This window comes from Ambystoma mexicanum, chromosome 8 (assembly GCF_040938575.1).
Source record: "Ambystoma mexicanum isolate Mex_15411 chromosome 8, UKY_AmexF1_1, whole genome shotgun sequence".
In the NCBI taxonomy this organism is placed as follows: Eukaryota; Metazoa; Chordata; class Amphibia; order Caudata; family Ambystomatidae; genus Ambystoma; species Ambystoma mexicanum.
Window position 1 is genome coordinate 488,959,292 of NC_090929.1, and position 20,216 is coordinate 488,979,507.

Below are 20,216 nucleotides of genomic sequence, written 5' to 3' on the forward strand. Positions count from 1 at the left end.
TGTGCTACAGCGGCGCTGCTCTGCAGTAGTGGCAGTCATTCTGGCCCCTGCGGTACCTTGCGGTACCATGTCCGTGCCTTTGCTCCAGTGCTGCGGTCTGCTCTTGTATGGTGCCTCTTCCGTCTCTTGGTGCCAGTGGAATAGGACACCAGTGCATCCAGATTTTTTTGGTTTGGTTTCGATCTTTCACGGTTCCCGTCTCTCTGGAGCAGCTGCGTCATTCTACAGGCTGCCTTCGGGCTCCTCCCTCCACTACGACTGTGTGGATGTCAGCTCCTCCTGTGTGGTAGAGTCTCCCTCTGTTGGAGCGTCTCAATCTATTGCGTGTCTATGCAAGCCCTCGTCCATCACCTTCCAGCAGATTCTCTCTTCCTTGGTTGGCGTGGTGCTGTATTGAGGCTCCTCCCTGGAATCGAGGAGAATATTCCTTTGGTCCGTAGTTTCACCAAGGGGCGGTAACAGGTATGGGTAAAAAACCAAGCCATCCACATTAAAGGGGCCCTGTACCTGATAACCCTGATCAGTTCCCACATAACCCATACATTTTTGGGATTTTGCAATAAGGGGAGGTGGATTGGAATCCCTACTTGGGCATTCTTTGTCCCCCCCCAGGGAGGTCACCCCAATGGGATCTGCTTTCCCTGTCCCCTAGGGAGGGCACTGTGTATTGAGCTCAGCTCCCTAATCACAAATGGGGTGGCTCCCCCTTTGGGAGAAGGGACACATTCCCTGGATTTGTCACAAGACACAAAGGTGAAGTGTTATCTTTATTGTGATGATTTTATTCTTTTACTCTGACCAAGTGTAGCAGAGTGGTATGGATCCAATAGCAGCGGCGCGTACCAGAGGACTTTTCTTCTCTAATGCCAACTGGAGCTGCTGTGCGCAGTACTTGCTTGGCAGTGCTAAACGCTGTTGCTATTGGATCAAGACATAACTCGATTGATTAAAGCGAGCTGAAAGAGCTCCCACAAGGAGGTTTTTTGGGATAGAAGGGGTAGGAACTGGATGCGAATGGCCATGGGGATTAGTATGGCCATGGGCCGTCAACGGGTGGCTAAATTAACAAACAACATCTACAAGCTGTGTGTCCCTCCTCACAAACCATTTCTCCCTATCTGTAGTGTGATGCAATAGTTTCAGTTTATAGGTGTTGCAAGCGACACCTAATACCCTAAAAATAAGTACTGGATGGCCTTCTCAAGCATGGCCAAGGAAACATGAGAGCTCTGGTGTTACTAGTTGAATTTAGATACTGTTCTCTGAGATTGAAAGTGGGAGACACATAATATGAGTTTACAGTCTTGCCAGAGAATTCTGTGGATTAGAGCGCATAGGGCCTTATCACGAGTTTGATGGTAATTCGGCTGTTAATCCACTGAATTACCTCCAAACACATTTTACAGTTGCCGCCACTTTGTCCCGTGGAGTTTCCACAGGATTACCTAGCTGTCAAATCACATGCTTTTGATAGGTGTCACCCTCCTTGCAATTAGATGACTCACTCGTGGTACCACCTATACGCCCATTCACTTCAATTAGCTTTGACCCACTCCGCAAAAAATGCTGTGTATTCACCCGCTTTGGTGACACAAAAGGTAGAGAGCTATGGATTACAAGTGGTGGTAGAGTGGTGTAATTCCCCATTTATGGAGTCAGGATTTCTGCCGGATTTACATCCGGTGGAAAGACTGCATACTTGCCAACATGACCCATTCCATCTGTAGGTGCTTGTTTAGTCCTGGTTTCTTTCTTTGCATTCTGGGATTTGTGGTTCCACTTTTGGGCCATTATAAAACTCGGACTACAGGTCCCAGAATGCAAAGACAAAAAAACAGGACTGGATAATGTTGCGTAGTAATACGCGGTTCTGCGCAGGCGCGGCCCATAACAAGGCTCGCGCATGCGCGCAGTAATAAAGACGGTCCCGGCCGGTAGTTCGCGCCGGAGACCAGAGCAGCAACACGTCTCCGGCGTGTCTCTTGGTGCGAGTGCTGTGTGCGTGCTTGTGTGCCTGCAGGTGGGGCCTGCCATCGCCCCACACCATCACACTGGCGACGAGGACGGTGCGGGAGCAGTCCTCCGCTCCGGTAGCGTCCAGAGAGGAGAACGCTGCTCCGTGTCGGCACGGGCTCACACGTGTGGCCGGCGGCCATCTTGGATTGAGCGCAGAACGCAGTGGTTGCGGCCCGTGAGGGTGCTCGTGCGCCACGCTCAATTTGCACCGAAAAGAGTACATTTTTGGACCCTCCACAGCCTGTGCAGCCGCAAGGTTGTGGCATTCTGCCAATATAACAGAAAAAAGAAGAAAAGAGTTGCACTGGAGAAGATATTGCGCCAAGGGTGACCCGGGGCCCTGTCTTCAAAGCAGTTCAATGTATTTCTGTGAGCACCACGCAGGGAAATGGGGGAGGAAGAAGAACAGGATGGCGCTCCTGCCCCCATCCCTCGCAGGGTGAACAGCACACTAGCCCCCATGCCCGAATTTGATACCACGGGCCCACCTTCCAAGTTGGGGCCTAAATGGCTCCTGTGGGTGAAGAGGTTGGAGATGTTCTTCACGGCCTCGGGGATCACGGAAGACGACGAAAGAATTGCAATCATGGTGTACTCGGCAGGTGCCGAGGTGCACAAGATATATGACTCTCTGAACATTCCGGTTGCGACATATGCTGCAGTGAAGCAGGCGCTCCGAGATCATTTTCTGCCAATGGCGAATGTAGACTTTGACAGGTTTGTCATGAGTGCGGAAAGACAACGAGAGGAAGAGTCATTGGATCAATTTTGTGCACGACTCAGAGTTCTAGCAAGTTCCTGTAGATGGGGAAATGAAGAGGAGATGGTTTGGAACCAGTTGTTGGAGGGCTGCAGCTCTGGTAAACTGAGGAGGCAGGTATTGAGGGAACCTAGTTTGACCCTACAACAGATTCTGGACACAGGAAGGACCTATGAGCTGGCTGACGCGAGGGGTGTGAAAATGGATGCAGCCACGCATGGGAGGAACGAAGGTGAGGCTTTTGCAATTGGCCGCACTAACCCAGGAAAGTCAAGGTGGACGTCAAGAGGAGGTGATAGCCCGGGGGGGCATAGCAGCGCTCCCTCGTGCCAATATTGTGGGTACGACCTGCCACATATGGGTGACTGTCCAGACAAATAGAGAACCTGTGGCCGGTGTAACACCCCAGGACATTATGCTAGGGAGTGCAGGGCATCAGCACCTGTCGCCGTGTCGAGAGGGCCCGAAAGGGTTGCCAGAGGCAGCACTCGGAGAGTGAGGGATGTATCATCCATTGAACAAGGCGTACAGGACCTGAACATCGCAGAGGAGGAGGAGGAGGAAGACGAAATCTTCTTCATCTCGAGCATAGCTGAAGGCCCAGGCAGGAGACGACAACCCAAGAGCACAGTTAACATTGGGGAAACACCCACACCGGTCTTGATAGACACTGGGGCGTCCGTCTGTGTGCTGGCAACAGAACACTACAACGCACTCTCTGGTCCACCAGGCCTAGCAGAGTCCACAGCACGGATATACGCTTTCGGAGGACACACACCGCTTCCCATCCAAGGAGTATTCATGGCCCCAGTCACTCACGGACAAAACAGAATAAGGGCAAGATTCTTTGTCACAGATGTGAGCCCGCATTCCCTTCTGAGTTGTGCTGAGGCAATGGAAATTGTACACTTCTCATTTGCGATCTATCACACTGACTTGGAAAATCTGTTGAGTCGTTTTGAAACGATATTCCGAGGGATAGGGAAACTAAAGGCTGACCCAATACACCTCCACATCGATGGGTCTGTGAGACCAACGGCTCTCAAACACCGCTGCGTCCCTTTCCATCTGAGGACACAGGTGTAACGCGAGCTGCAATCCCTGATAGACAAGGACATCATTGAGAAGGTAGAGGGCCCCACCCCGTGGGTCTCCCCGATCGTGGTAGCCCCAAAGCCCAAACAACCGGGTGCGGTATGCATCTGCATGGACATGAGGCTTCCCAACCTAGCGATCAAAAGAGAGCGCCACATAACACCCACCCTGGAAGACATCATTGGGGAGCTTCAAGGGATGAAAGTGTTCTCAAAACTGGATTTGAGGTCCGGATACCATCAGTTAGAGCTCCACCCCGAGTCAAGATACATCACGACGTATACGACTCACGAGGGGTTATGCCAATATAAAAGACTCCGTTTTGGTATCTCTTCCGCGGCAGAGGTCTTCCAGAATACCATCAGGGGAGCCCTGTCCGGACTCAAGGGAGTGATAAACATGTCGGATGACATTCTGGTCTTTGCCCGTTCTGAGGCTGAACACCTAAAGCGCCTGGAAAACACACTGGCGAGGCTGCGCGACCTAGGGTTGACACTGCACAGAGAGAAGTGTGAGTTCCTGAGAGACAGGGTGGAATTTTTTGGGTTCGTCTTCCACGCGGGGGGCATATCACCTGATCCCGAAAAAGTGAAGGATATTCGGGAAGCTACCCCGCCAACCTCACCATCTGAAATCAGAAGCTTCCTGGGTATGGTGACATATTGTGGTCGCTTCAACCGCGATCTAGCCTCCCTGTCGGAACCCCTGAGAGCGCTAACCAGAAACGACATCGCCTGGAATTGGGGGGAGAAAGAACAGAGGGCTTTCGACAACATCAAAAATGCCCTATCGGAACAAGAAACAATGGCATACTTCAATCCGGATCGGGAGTCCGAAATTGTAGTCGATGCCAGCCCCGTAGAACTGGGGGCTGTCCTCATGCAGGCCGACAATCAAGGAACCATGAGGCCCATCGCATATGCCAGCAAAGCACTAACAGAGATGGAGAGACAGTACTCTCAGATCGAGTGGGAAGCTCTGGCCATCCTGTGGGGGTGCAAGCACTTCCGGATATATATTTTGGGAAAACCGGTCGTGGTGGTAACCGACCACAAGCCTCTCATCCCGATCTTGTCCGGAACATCATCCAAACCACTGCCTAGAATAGAGAGATGGATGCTGTCGTTAATGGAGTACGGGGTCAAACTGCTGTATCGACCAGGCCCTGACAACCCGGCAGACTACCTGTCCCGCCATCCAGGTGCGGGGAGGCCAAAAGACACAGTGGAAGTGGCAGAGGGGGTTGAAGCGATACATCTCGCGGTCGAGGCGGCGCTGCCCGTTGCCCTATCCCGCCAGGAGATCGCCGAAGACTCCAACATGGACGAGACATTCACAAGGATCAAGCTTGCCATGGCAAATGGAGAATGGCGAGCGGTCCTACAGGACAACTCCCGAAGGAACGCAGGGGCTCAGAAAGACCTGCAGGCCCTCTGGAAAGCGCGCCATGAGCTCTCGGTAGCCGAGGATGGCCTCCTGCTAAGGGGACACCAGATTGTCATCCCGAGAACACTGGTTGACAAGGTTCTGCAGCTCGCACACAATGGACACCAAGGGATGGCCAATATGAAAGCAAGACTGAGACTCAAGGTCTGGTTCCCCGACCTGGAAAGTAGAGTGGAGGAGTTTGTGAGAAGGTGCATCCCCTGCCAAGCAGCCCACCCGGTGGAGAGGGCCCCGCCGATCCAAACCATGGAGAGAAGTGACCAGCCATGGGGGACGGTCCATGCCGACTTTGGATCCACCGGCCGAGGGCTCTACTTTCTAGTGGTGAGAGACCAATGGTCCCGCTATCCGGAGGTTGAACTGGTGGAGTCGACGGCGAGTGACCACACCATCATGGCGCTGGAGAAAATGTTCGCCACGCATGGATTTCCGGTGGAGATATGCTCAGACAATGGGGCACCATTTCGGGGGCAACCTTTTGCTCAGTACTGTGAGGAGAGGGGAATACGCCATAGGAAAATCACACCGCTCTGGCCGAGGGCAAATGGGGAGGTAGAGCGTTTCATGCGAACGCTAAACCAAGTGTTCTGCATATCAGCAGATGGAGGCGCAGACCTCCAACGCAACTTAGTGGACTTCCTTCGAGAGTATTGCTCGACCCCCCATCAGTCAACCGGGGTCGCCCCTGCCGAAGCACTCTTTAAGCGTGTACCAAGAGGGCTCCTGCCCGAAATGGAAGGCCGCCAGCCGGGGGAGATTGAAAAGGATCACGTGCGAACAGAGAGGGAGGTGTGGAATGAAAAGGAGACGATCAAGAGGAAGCTCTCGGAGAGGCCGATTGCGGTGGGGGATACCGTATTGGTGCGAAACAGAAGAGCAGAAGTAAAGTTATCGTTAACCTACGAAACCCAGCCCCTGGGGGTGACGCACGTAAAGGGCTCGATGATCACAGCGGCCAACGCACGTGGAACTGTCACCAGGAATGTCTAGTTTTTCAAGCGCGTGGAATCTGCCGAAATGGATGAAGTCGACCCTCCGGCACCTGAGCCAAGCGATGAACCGCCACTGAGACCCGATGGACTGGCCGAGGCACGCAGGTACCCGAGCCGGGCGGGGCGTAAGCCGCCGCAGAGGTTCCAAGACTTTATTATGGACCCTGCCTAGTCATCTAGGTCGTGCTAGAACATTTATGTTTGAAGAATACGTTGTTAAGTTATACTGTTGATCAATGTTCATTTTTTGGGGAAAAAGAAGGGATGTTGCATAGTAATACGCGGTTCTGCGCATGCGTGGCCCATAACGAGGCTCGCGCATGCGCGCAGTAATAAAGACAGTCCCGGCCGGCAGTTCGCGCCGGAGACCAGAGCAGCAACACGTCTCCGGCGTGTCTCTTGGTGCGAGTGCTGTGTGTGTGCTTGTGTGCCTGCAGGTGGGGCCTGCCATCGCCCCACACCATCACAGATAAGCACCTACAGATTGGAATGGATCATATTGGCAACTATGTGACGGTGCAGCAAATCTGATTTTTTTGGAGGTTAAGTGGATGATGTATCTCTTGCTGGAGATTAATCTGCCATTTTTCCACCAAAAATCTGCAGATTTACCGCGTGGTAATTCCGCTGGTGGTAAATCCGCCAAAAACTATAATATAGCTGTGCAGGAAAAACAGCCTTAATTCTGCCAAAAAAAGTATTTTTTAGGCAATTACTGCCACTTTTTCACCCACACGGCCAAACTTGTAATGAGTCACGTAGATTTTGCGTGATTAAAGTTATAGGAAAAGACTATAGCTTAAAAACACCATGTTCAGTTCTGACTGCTTTCTTTGGTCAGAACGCGATAAGGGCTCTGAAACGTGCCTCAGATTACAGACTCCAACATGGCCAATGCGAGGGCTGTGACCTATTGAAACTGTTAGTTTAACAGTCTGTCATTTAGACTGACCAATGGGGAAGAGGACATGTCCCCATTACGAGAAGTGTCTAGTATTTGAAGCATGCGTATTAGCATTTGACCGCTACAGCTGACATGTCAGGAAATGTGTTTCGGCGATGCAGATTTCAGTCTCGAGGTGTCCTGGGAGCGAGTGTCTCTCCTTACGCGCATGCGCTTCCGACACTGTGACACAAAAATATGAATGGTTCACTAAAGTCGCATGCGCAGCTTTTCAATGTGTCTCACGTGTGCAGTAAGCGGTAGTTGCTTGCTGGTTGCATCTTCACACACCTGACGTTAAGGACATGTCGTGGCTTTTCGGTCTTAACAAGACTCCTTCAGAGCCTACCCCCGCGCCACCTGGGGGGCCTGTGCCCCCGCCTCCACCTCCTGGGTCGGGAGATGGAGGAGACGGAGGAGGGTCTGGGGGCAAAGCCAAGGACAAGTGGAGCCACTTTGACCCCACGGGCTTGGAGCGGGCGGCCCGTGCGGCACGGGAGCTGGACCAGAGCCGTGAGTTGGGGAGGGGGTGTTGTGAGGGTGGGGGTAATTGATCCTTGCTTAATTTTTAAGCAGAGGCGTTGGTAGAGCCTCAGCGATGTGCTCGGGGTATGTGTAAGGTCGAGTGACAAGGTGATTGAAAGGTTTTCTTTAGATCTATTATTTATTTATTTATTTTGCATAGTCGCTAGCCTGATCCATTCCAAGCTGCAGGTGCTCCTACAATTCATCATTGGCCCCTGGTGCGTGAGAGGCTTAGGTGAAGCTTGCACCAGAACACAGCTATGGAGAGGTTGTATCGGTACCCCCTTGTGATGTGTTATGGGAGTATACGTTTATTTATAACTGTGTAGTGCTGAATAATGCCTTACCTGCATGTAAACTTTAGAATGTACCTAAGTAAACCTTAATATGATCCTGCATGGTCAATGAAGTTTACTATAAGTAATGTCCTTTCATAGATCATATCGTAGAAAAGATATTTGAGCGTATCTACAACACATGATTCTGCAAGAAACATAGACCACAAAGTTAATTTTAGGTTTTATTCAATGTAGCTTTACATTATTTTGCTTTAACTACATTGGATAAGACCCAATACACACAAAATATGTGGTTTGTTTTGGGGTCCCAGATTTAAAAACACACTATTTGGCACATGGTGTTATGTGGCATTGATTTTTTATTCATGGGTCATCCTGTTTTTAGGGCTGCACTTTTTATTTTTTTCAACAAAATATTTTATTAAAAATGTTTACATCAACATAGCTATTAGACATAGATGTAGATAGGGCGAATATTAATGTGTGCAGGCGTTCGTTCCAATGAACATGTCGCAGGGATAGTGCTGTCTAATTGTTCAATGCTGTAGCAAATTTTGTTATGTTTGAGAGCAGGGCCTCCATGAGCTGTTTACAGGGCTTTTGTTAGTTTGTTGCACTGATGAGAGTTCTAACCTTCTGGGAATTCCATAAGACCTGTGGTTTAGGGTCGACCCCTGTCGGTAGTATTACTTGAGCCATTGGGTTATGGGGGGTTGGCGAGTTATCCCCGGAACTTCTCAGAGTAGTCCAGGAAGGAAGCCAATGTACTGTGGAATTCATGTTCTCAAGGCGGATGGCAGTGATTTCTTTTTGGAAACTATGTCACAACACTTTACTCACCACATGGGGAGCGCCGGGCCATCAGGGTGCTTCCGCAGGGGTGCCATGGTGATTTTGGCTGTAGTGAGCAATTGTGTACATAGATTTGCTATGTGTACCGTCAGTGGGAAAGCTCCTTTCCCCGGTGTCCCCCAGTAGCACTTTGCCCGGGTCCCATGGGATGGTTAGTCCCGTGATCAGCCAAATTTGTTCCAGCCCCTCTCGCCATAACTGAGTAGCCTTCGGGCAGGACCATAACAAGTGAAATAAGGAGCCAGTGGCTGGGCATCCTATCCAGCATTGGGGTGGGATCGCCGGGTTACTTTTGTTTAATAGTTTGTGAATTATGTACCACCTATAGCACACTTTCAGCCCCCACTTCCTTAATAGTGACACATTTAGAGCTTTTATACAGTCGAGCCCATATGTAATCCCAATCTTCCAGTTCTAATACTCGTCCCAGGTCCCTTTCCCAATTGAGCATGTCATTTTGCTTTCTATTAAGGTCATTTTTATGTAGTAGTCCGTATAGGGCTGAAACTTTGCCCTTGGTGCTTGGTGTTGTTAGGGTGCGCTCTAGAGCAGTTAGGTCCCTCCCTCCATTAGCCCTCACTATGTGATAACAAGGGCCTTAGTTGTGCCTAATGAAATCTTTCAGCCTCTGTCACCCGGACTTTTATTTAGCACTCTTCAAATGTTAGAGGGATCCCGTTGATCAGGAAATCTGATACCTGTGTTAGACCCCTCCACCCCCCTCCATCTGGCAAATCCTTGAGGGTGCAAGCCAGGAGTGAAGTCGGTATTGGGGTTAGTCGGCTGAGAGTACCTCTGCATCCCCCTTTTCGGGCTGCTTTTCTCCAGCTTTCTATTGTATTCTTGGTTGATGTCAGTGGGCCTGAGTTCGGGGTGTTTGGAGGAACTGTGATGTGTGGTAGGGTCGCTAGCAGAGCTAGGCTCCATGCTTCCTTTAGTTGCTTCCATCGGCGCGGGTTAGTGGTAATTTGCCATGCAAAGGCATGTGAGAGTTGTGCTGCCTGGCAGTATCTGGATAAGTCTGGGACCCCCAGCCCGCCCATGCTTATGAAACGTAGCATGATCCGCTTAGATATGCATGGTTCCCCCCTGAACCCCCCAAACGAATTTCAATATGCTTTTTTGCAGTTTTTGAAGATCCACCTTCAGGATGTGGATTGGCAGGGCTGTACAGTGATAAATTAACCTTGGCATTATGTTCATTTTTACAGCTGTTATTCTCCCCAAGCAGGAGACCTCTTGCTTGTGACAGCGCCCTAGATCTTTTTGCAGTTCACTGAGTAGCTGTGGGAAGTTAGATCGGTTTTTGTGTTCTATTTTAGTTTGGGATTTGCACCTTTAGATAGTTGACACATGATTTAGCCCAAGGGATGGGGTAGGGCGTCATGTTTTACATCACTGTTCCCAATACCAAGTGTTTTTCCCATTGCATATAAACTAAGGTTAATTGTGATGTCTCGTTACCAGCAACGACTACTATCACCCTAACGAAACATTGGTAATTTAAGTATTTTCTGTGCTGTAGTCCTTCGGCGCTATAAATCAGATGCGTTTTTTGAATTTTTTTTATCATCCTCGGGAGGATGAAATGCTGAGTTAATCATGTTATGTGAAGGTTAAATATTGTCTATATAAATGCCCATAGTAGGTAGGTGTACCCACTAAATTAAAAGCCCACCTGTACGATTGTATATCAGGCATCCTGAAGGAAAGGGCCACAAGGCTGGACTACAGTGACTCCTTCCACTTACCAATACTGATTGATTTCGTCCCGTTGATCACTTGATCTCCGAATGTATCATTTGCTCAAGATCGCAAAGGACTACTTGCTGCAGTTAGAAAAATACAACCGTCACCCTGGCGCCATGATCTCATGCTGTATGTGTAATGCGTCACTAAACAATACAATATGTTTGTTGCAAAGTAAAGTTCAGCTCTGAAGGGTATTGTACTAATATTACAAATATGTGAAAATATTAATACATTAAAAATATATTACATTTGAGTATTTATATTTTTGGAGTGTTCTTTGCGAGTGCATTCAAATACTTTGCATTGCATTCTTATCTTAAATTATCACTACGATGCTCCATGTCCAACAGTATTGTAATTACAATCGCAAAGTTGTTTCAGAATTATTTCAATTTTGCCCTGCACCTTGAAGTGCAATTATTGCACATTGTTCAGTTGTCAGCCCGGATTTTCTTTTCTTTGCATTCTGTACCTATGGCGGTTCTGGGATGATAGATGAACACGAAGTAGGGGTACACGAATGCAAAGAAACTAACAAAATAGAAGCATGGTGCAAGGGAACATCTAGCACTGTATCGCAACCATCATATTGAGTAAGTCGTGGAGGGGAAGTAGCGGTCTCGTGTAGTCCACTTTTTTTTGCCGTTTACACATTTGATGACTCACAGGTTCACACCTACAGTAAAAGCTAAAGTCCCATTTTTATCAGTCCGTTACACTTCACAATGTGTGACACATGGGGCCACAACTACTGTAAAATCTAAATTCCCAGAGAGCAAACTTTAATCAGCCAGGGCTTGATTGAAGCGTTAGATTGTCATTGAGCCAGTTACTAGTGCTTAAAACTTTGTTGAAATGTGGTCCCATCTGTTTTAATCTAGAAGGCTGTCCAACGGCAAGTATTAGTATACCTCACAAGTACTGGCCTCCAGACACGTATCACTGTGTAAATCTGCTACTTCTGCATCTTATGTGGGTAAAATTCAACTTCACTACAGTGAAAGGGAACCATATGGCTTGAGCTAAAAAAACGACACGACTGGCAGAAAATCTTCACATCTGCCATCAATACAATAAACTCCAGTTCTGCATATTTTTTTCAGAGGTTGACAGGTGGCAGCTTGACCAGCCACCAAAATGATCTCAATTAGAAGTTACTTTTCGAGTATACTACAATATGACTAAACAATCCAGTATATGCTGCTTCTCCACATTGAAAGTTGGGGAATCCACCATAGTTAGACCCTTAAGGATTCTGGCTAAGAGATGCCTCTGCGACTTGCGAGAGAAATTAGGCAGATTTTGAAAAAGATATGCACTGGCTCATATATAAAACATTTTTTTAAAATGTAACTTGAGTGATTGCCATATACAATAACTTGACTGACATTAAGGAGCAGACCCATTGAAATGAATTACTGATATTTCTTCATGTCTGTTAAGAAGCAACCCCACTCCCCCATCTCTTCCCATGCAAGTCGCCTACCCATGTGGGCCCCGAGCAACATATGTTGTTGCAGCGGCTGTTCTCAAACTCTCAACACATGTTCAGTTAACAGCATCCTTCAGAGCAGTGAACAATTGCGAAACAATGCTGGGCGTAAATGTGCATGATGGGCAAGTTTGGCAGTATTCAATCGTGGGTGCCCATACATTTTGGTATTTACTAGCTTGATCATGAATGAGAGCTGTGAATCCCCACCCATTTTTTTTTTTTATTTCATTTTTTTTTCCACTTTTTAAAATTCTTTTGCTACCTTATTTTCCGAATTTTACTCCCACATAGGCGGTGGGGGGGCATCGGCACTTTCAAAGCGAACGTTATCATGATCTTGGCTGCTAACAAGAGCAGCAGTGTTTCTAGTACGTGGGTATCTTGGGTCTTCCAGTAGCGGGAGACCAGTTATTGCTTTACTGGCCACCAGAACCGTTCTCCAGAAATCAGCAACCTTCGGACATCGCATGTGATAAAATCACAGAATTCCCTTTCCCCACATTCACGCCATCAGTTCAGTGAGTATGATGCATTCATTATGTTTTAGTTTCGATGGATGGGGTTGGGGGCCTGGGGCGGTTGACGAACCATTGATGGCATAATTTGTTTACACATTCCCCGTTAGTGGTACAGCGGGATGTAGAGTGATTGCAGAGCCATATTTCTCTCTCGGTGTCATCAGAAATAGGGACTCTGGTCCTCCTCCCAGCTGGTCGTATATGCAGGCTTAAACGTTATCATATCTTTTTCAATGAAGCTGTATAGGTTGGATACCCTGGCACTCGACAGGCCTGCTTCAAGGGTGTGCTCCAGAGCTACGTGGCGCTGTGTATCTCCAGCCTTCGTCATGGATTGGCATTCCTGTCTGTTAGTTGAGGGCAGTGATTAGCTCTCTCTCCTTCAGTCGTTTGAAAAGTGTCCTTCCATTCTATAAAAGTGAGGGGAGTGCCATCATTGTATAGTTGGGATAAGATGTGTAAGACCACCAGCCTTCCAGTAAGGTGAGGCTTTCTAATGTAAACTAGGGGTGAAGTCTGGGTTCGCACTGAAGGCATGGCACCAGTTGCGTGGTGTATTTGCCATTTAGAATGCGCTTTCCACCAGTAGTACAGTGAGATTAGTGTTGATGCTTATAACTGAGTGCTTTGTGGAGTCTTCCTTGTATCCACAAAGTGAAGGTGTGGTAATGGTATGTGTGTCATGACTTGCTCTACAAGGCATAAATTAGTTTTAAAAAATTGATTAGCAGAGCTTGCTAATTAAAATGTTTTTGATTGGCAAACAGACCCATTTGATTAGCAATTTTGTACTAATATTGTTAATGTCACTGTATGTTATTTGTACCCAAGACATGAAATGAGAAACAATACAGCAGTTTTGCTGACCGCTGAAATAAGACATTTGTGAGAGGAGTCAGGCCTTGCAAATTCTTTTAATCTTCAGCTAGATCTGCGGGTCGGGTATCTTTTTTGTTTACCTATTCAATATAAGAGCAATGCACTCGTCCCATAGCAATGTATAATTTTTTTGTAAAATGGTAAATGTCACTGCAAACCCACTTAATGTTTGGCAAACTGCTGCCACCCAGAGTCCAGCCATGCACAGTGAAACCTTTGACATTTACTGCAAACAAAGTAGATGTTGAATTAAAGTTTCAAACATCTCTTGTAAATGCTACTCGACATTCATAAAATCTACTCGACTGAGTGGGGCAAAACGACTTTTTACAAGCCGTAGATGAGTGTCTGTAAAATGTATTTGTATTTATTGAATTTTTATATAGCGCTTTTAGCCAAAGCGCTTTACATGGAACAACAAGCAATACATTACAAAGCAAAATGTAAAAGATTTGCTGCATGAATGGACACAAATAGATACGATAAAAAAGCCTTGGAAAACAGTTTGGCCAGCTGTCTCCTGTGGGTGGTAATATATAATACAATCATAAAGCAAATTAAGCTCTAGAGGCTAACTACAGTGTTTGGTATGGCAGTAGATCTACAGACTGGATGGCTTTATTGATCACTACCTGGTGTAAGCATTTAGTTCACTTTGTGTATTATGTAAGAGGAAAGAGAGAGTAAGAGTGGATTGCGTAGCATGCAGAGAACTGGCCAACTAGGTGGAATATTGTAGTTTGTGGCCATCTCACTTTCAGGGTACCTGGTATAAAGCGATAGAGTGATATAGAACGTCAAGGAGTATGGGTTCTATCATGGGTTGAGCACCAGTTGCAAGATGTATGCAACCTGCAGGTTACAGAACTAGGTTTGCCATCAAAAGCATTTGATCATGTTATACTGTACATTTTCAAAAGTTCATTAGTCAACATGATGCATCTTCCCCATCAAAATGAAATATAGTTAACAATATGAAATTCAGATACACCAACCTAAACTTTACTGTAAAGCATGGATTGGTGCAAGGTTTTACAGTCTCAATACTGTAATTATGTCTTATTACACAACATACATTTTAGCAATGGAATTGCATGACTGTCTTTTTAAAAGAGATAAAGTTGCCACATACGTGTCTTTGCCAGACAGGATATACAAAGCTTAATAAAAGTATCATCCTGATTGCTTCTGGTTTGCAATAATTTGGAGAAAAAAAGTCTTGCACTCCTACATATCACATGCATTTGGCACTTAAAGGGATGGTCTAGTAAAAATTTTTATTTCAAAAATAGATAGGCCACATAAAAAAAAATACTAGCATCCTCCGTTTTAAAACTTCCTATGTAAAATTTTGAGCTATTCAAGCTCAAAATTCGAAAAAGCAAGCACAGGGGCGCAGCCATTTTGTGAAATGGAGGCCCTCCTGTGCTGGCTTTTGCTTTTGCGGCACTAATGAAGGAAAAGCCAGCCAGCTGTAGTAAACAAAGTCTACCGCTGGGTGGCTTTCCCTTCATTAGTGCCGGGACTCGGAGGAGGCGGACAGGAGACCAGGGCAGGAAAGCTGCAGCTGAATCTCGGTAAGTGCTATTTATTTTTTTTACAAAAAATAAGCACTAGCTGCGGTTTTTTTTCTAAGTTTTCCGGGCTGGAGGAGCCCGGAAAACTTAGAAATAAAACTGCAGCTTTAAAAACGTTGTATTTATGTTTGCGGTCGCTTTTGAAGCGACCGCAAACATAAATACAACGTTATTGTGTTGGAAAACGCTGCGGTTTTAAAACCTCAGCGTTTTCCAACACAACCGCGTGTGTTTCTGCCTGCTGTGGCTAACACTTTGGGTCTCCGGTGCGCAGGAGTTGAGTTCGGGTGTGAAGCCCTCCGAGTTCATGGTTGAAAGCCAGGCCTGTATGTCTGGGTCTTCAGTGTTGTTTGTGAGGAGCAGGAATTCAGTCTTGGAGGGGTTGAGCTTCAAGTATGCACAGGACATCCAAGACTGGATCAGCGAGAGGCAGGTTTTGAGTCTATGGATGCCTTGATGGAATCAATCTTGAGGTATAGCTGTGTGCAGCGCTCCTGATAAGATTTTGAGGTGGGAGTATTTTACTCCTTGTTTTTAAACTTTGAGAGTAAATGTGATTTCAAGAGCAAAAATGACCTTTCTCTTTTGTAAGAGAGTAACATGTATGACATCCAGCTGACGTGTGCATAAACTGTATACAAATCATTATCATCCGGCAGCTTTCTGCATTGTGACAGAATACACCTTTCATTATTTCGCTATGGTCTGGCCATTTGATCTCTCCTGTATATATTTGAATGTTGAAAACACAAACCTAGTCAAGTAAGCAAACATGAATTGTATTCTGTGTTTTGAGGTTCGATAGCAAAAAAATATCTTTTGATATCTCATTTACTGGAGTTAGTACTACCTAATGGTATGCTAATGTTATGATGGGACTCCATGGTAACTTTTATACCTAATTTCATGGAAATGGTCATTTATGTAGTGCTTTTGGCAGAGCGCTGTACATGGAACATATTTATCACAAGTATCACCAAACCGAAGTTGATACTCCTTTATCGACCTCGAAAGGATGAAAGGCTGAGTTTGCCTTGCCAGGATTTTAACCTGCAACCTACAGATCGCAGCAATGAGCGCTCAACTGGCTGAGCTATCTTATTGGCTAACATGCATCATAGGTCGGTAAATAGAGTATCGACTGGGGTACAATAATCACAGTGCCTAGATTTCGACGAACCATGTATGAAGCACTACAAAAGTTAAATACCTATCTGGATCATCACAGGGACAGGTTTTACTGAGTTTCTATTTCAATTACAAATGTAACTTTCGTTTGTATTTGAACAGCGCTTGCACTTCCTGGAGAGTCGGGTTTTGGATGTTTTAATTGTAGTCTTGAATATTTGAGAGGCCAAAACACATGTGATTGGTGTAATGACAATCCATCACCCATGAGCAAATACTCTGCTGCCACTGACCATTAATAGTAATGTACCCCATTGACTGCAGGGTTGAATTGATGTAAACTAGACTGTGCATGCTCATCATTTTATACACTGTTTGTATAATTGGAGTGTAAATTAAATGATGCCTCCATGATTATGTACACAGCACAGGAACTGTGAAAACAACAATTGTGCAATACTTGTATGCTTTCACTGGAGGAAAAAAGCATAGTTTGTTACAAATGTTTTCTCATTTGCAACTTAGTTTTCCAACTTATTAATTTTACAAAGCTAGGAAAATATGCACAGTGCTTCTATTTGCTCCATGAGCATCTACACACAACACAGCATAAGCTGAATTGAAAGAAACCATTCCTTCTATCACAGTGTGCAGTTTCTTTTTTTGAATTGCTTCAGAGAAATACATTTTTGTTTCAGAGGCTTTTCTCCAGGGCTTGCAATTACATCCATGTAGATAAAAATCAAAAGGAGCGTTTTTATTTATTTTATTTGTAATGCGCATAAACATGGCCCGTAGACATAAGTGCGCAAGGAGACACAGTTAGAACACATTTATGATCCGAGAGCATGGGCAGGGAGAGACAAAGGATAGTTTAGTAGAAAAGGAATGTCTTTAGTACCTGTTAAATTTCAGAAAGCTACTACAGGCTCTCAGATATGGCGGAAGCTCATTCCAGAGCCTGGGAGCTGCGTGGGGGGGAAAAAGGTTCTATGCCACAATGGCCAATCCTGCCTTAGGAATGAGCAGAAGATTCAAGTTGTTGGATCGTAGGACCCTGCTTTCTGGCAGTCGGACCAATTTCTCTGTGAGATATCTGGGGACATCTCTGTGCAGGCATTGGTGTGTGATGCAGTGTATCCGGAAGATCACTCTTATCCACTGGGAGCCAGTGGAGATTTTGTCTCGCAGTAGATACTTGGTCAGATCTTTTAAGATCCTCAACCGATGACCTTTAGCCTGGCCAGTTCCCCTTTTCCAATGCCCGGAACAAGACTAGAACAATGGTCTATACGGGTCCCAATAATCGCTCTTGCGATTGCTGCACAGTTGGATCTGCAATTTCAGATAGTAGCCTGTGCTGGATACTAGGCCACTAATCCTGCAATGTTAAAGGATTGATATTCATCCCCAAGTTTTTTTTGTCTGTCCAACAGTTCTAGTTTCTGTCAAGTAACCTGACCTTTGCACTGTCCTCTGCTCTAAACTTGTGTGTAAATGTACACAGAAAAATAATAAAGCTGTCGTATTTACAAGATTTTCATGCGTAAAAAGGCCTGGTGCGAACCTTTATATGGAGGCCTGGCTGTGTGTCGTCAGCGTATTGGTGGATGTTGTGTGTGGCTAGCAGGGGCTCCCAGCGGCTCCTGTATAGACTGAAGATCACTGGGGAGATGATGAAACCCTGTGGGACTCCTCAGGTGACTGGTATTGTTGGCAATCTAGAGGAGTCCATCTAAACAAACTGCTTGCGGTTGGCGAGGTAGGACTTGCACCAGCGTAGGACAAGGTTACGAATCCCCATGCACTGATGTAGGCTGTGTGGAAGCACCTGATGGTCTAATGTGTCAAAAGCGGTCGAGTAGAAGCGGGGTGGCCGTTTATCAAGTATGTCGATGTGGGGCTACCGCTTTCTCAACAATAAGATGGCTGATGGGGCGATAGTTACCTAGGTTGTCGAAATATCCAGAGTGCGTCTCTTTAGTAGGGGGAGGATTTGTCCTGTTTTTAGGGTTGGTGGAAGGTGCCTTGAGTTAGTGAGCTGTTGATGATCTCCGGGTATGGAAGGAGAGCTTCTGCAGGGAGTGTCTTGAGGATGGATGCTGGGTGGATGTCGTTTGTATATGATGTGGCTTTGAGGGTGGCCAGGGTTCCTACCAGGTCCTCTGTCGAGTCTCAAATGTTGTCCAGGATGTGGAGATTTCGCGAGGAGGGTCTGTGGACACAGAGCAGGCATCTATTGGCTGGCGAATCTTGCTGACTTTGTGTCTGAAGAAGGTGGTGTTGGCAGTGAATATTTTGATGGAGTGTGGTATGGCAAGGTTGGGTAGCGGGTTTGATGCACTGCTTGATCGCTTTGAAGAGTGCTCTGCTTTTGTTGGCTTCTGCTATGGTTTTCTGATAGTAGGAGGCCATGACACTGGTGTTTAGTTGCTGGCAGGTTGCACGGAGTTCCTTGAGTGCCAGGTCGGATACAGACCTGGAGCGGCTCCAGGTTTTTTCTTATTTCCTGACTCTTTTGCTTGGGTTGAGTTCTTGCGTGTACCAGGATGCTGACGGTTTCGGTTTGCTGGTGCGCTGTTTCAGAGGTGCGTGTTGGTCGATGGAGGCTGAGAGGGCGGCGTTTTCACAGTTCGGTTGGTGGGTTTTTTGTTCATGTAAGGTGTAGGTTGGCGAGCTCTTCTGTGAGGGCTTCCACTGGGAAGTTCTTGAAGGACCTGTAGGTTTGTCTGCTGGGTTTCTGCTGGGAGTGCTTGACCGGGGTGGTCTGCAGGATGTTGAAAGGCACTGCTATGGGGGGCAGGGGAGTCAGACCAGTCAAGCGGGAGAGGAGAGCTGTAGTGGAGGGAAGACAGTGCAGTGATAATTAGGTACAGGATTATACCTTTCTCGTGTGTTGGGTCTCTCGTGTTTTGTGTGAGGCTGAGGATGTCTAAGGATGAGGAGAGCTTCATTCATCAGTTTGGTGGCCTTGTTGCCTGGGAGGTTGAAGATGAGATATCAGTCGGTCCCGTTAGACGAGGATGGACGAGTGAGAATGGTGGTTGCAGAACATGGAAGCATTGAATGGGTGTGCCATTTTCAGAGACGTCCCAGAGCTGGTCATAGTCGGACGCAAGCAGTTCCGGTTGGGGCGCAAGATGTGGCCAGTTGGAGACAGGAGGCAAGTGGTCCAAGAAGGAACTCGACCTCCATTTCAACTCTCTTGAATTGCTAGCAGGCTTGTTTGTGGTGCAGACGTTTGCCAAGGACAAGGCGAGCTGCTGCGTTCTACTGATGGACAACGTCACTACACCCCGCTATATCAATCGGCTGGGAGGCACAAAGCCAAAAAGGCTAATGGAACTGGCAATGGACTTCTGGCATTATTGCCTGGAGACAAAGATAGTTGTAGCAGCGGAATATTAACCGAGACCAGAACGTAGTAGCGGACTGGAACTCCTGGTATCTAGAGGATGCCAGCAATTGGAAGTTGCACAGAACAGTGTTTACACAGTTACAAGGGATCTGGGGGCTGCTAAGTATAGATCTTTTTTGCCTCCAGGTTGAACACTGAGTCCCAAATGCTACAGCTGGTGGTTGGACCGGAGAGCATTAGGAACAAATGCATTTCTGCTCAACTGGGCGGCAAAGGTCCATTTTTCTATCCCAAGGGGGCAGCCTTTGCAATAGCCAAACGTACTAAGAATGGGTCCTCAATGCTGTCTTACCCGCACTTTCTTAGACTATCACCTCCGCCAACATAGCGAGGTGGGTCAGGGAGGTTAGGAGCTGGCAGGCATTAACTTTTAGGTTTTTGGAGCCCATTCAGTGAGGGGCGGTATGGCATCTAAGGCCTTCACAGCGGGATAAAAGATATATAAGGATAGTGTATACAATCTAATATACAGGGAACCATATCATTTCAATGTGGAGAAGAGAAAGGATTCAATTCACTTC

The 20,216-nt window shown here is 46.8% G+C and overlaps 1 protein-coding gene across 1 annotated transcript in view; it reads left to right on the forward strand.

Annotated features, from left to right (window-relative positions):
• Window positions 1-7,372: 7,372 nt before the first annotated feature.
• Window positions 7,373-20,216, forward strand: part of LOC138472127 (ATPase family AAA domain-containing protein 3-A) — a 672,103-nt gene continuing 659,259 nt past the window's right edge. The window contains exon 1 of the mRNA XM_069610129.1: window positions 7,373-7,765. Coding sequence (XP_069466230.1) covers window positions 7,558-7,765 — 208 coding nt within the window. The 5' untranslated portion in view covers window positions 7,373-7,557. The remainder of the gene's footprint in view (window positions 7,766-20,216) is intronic.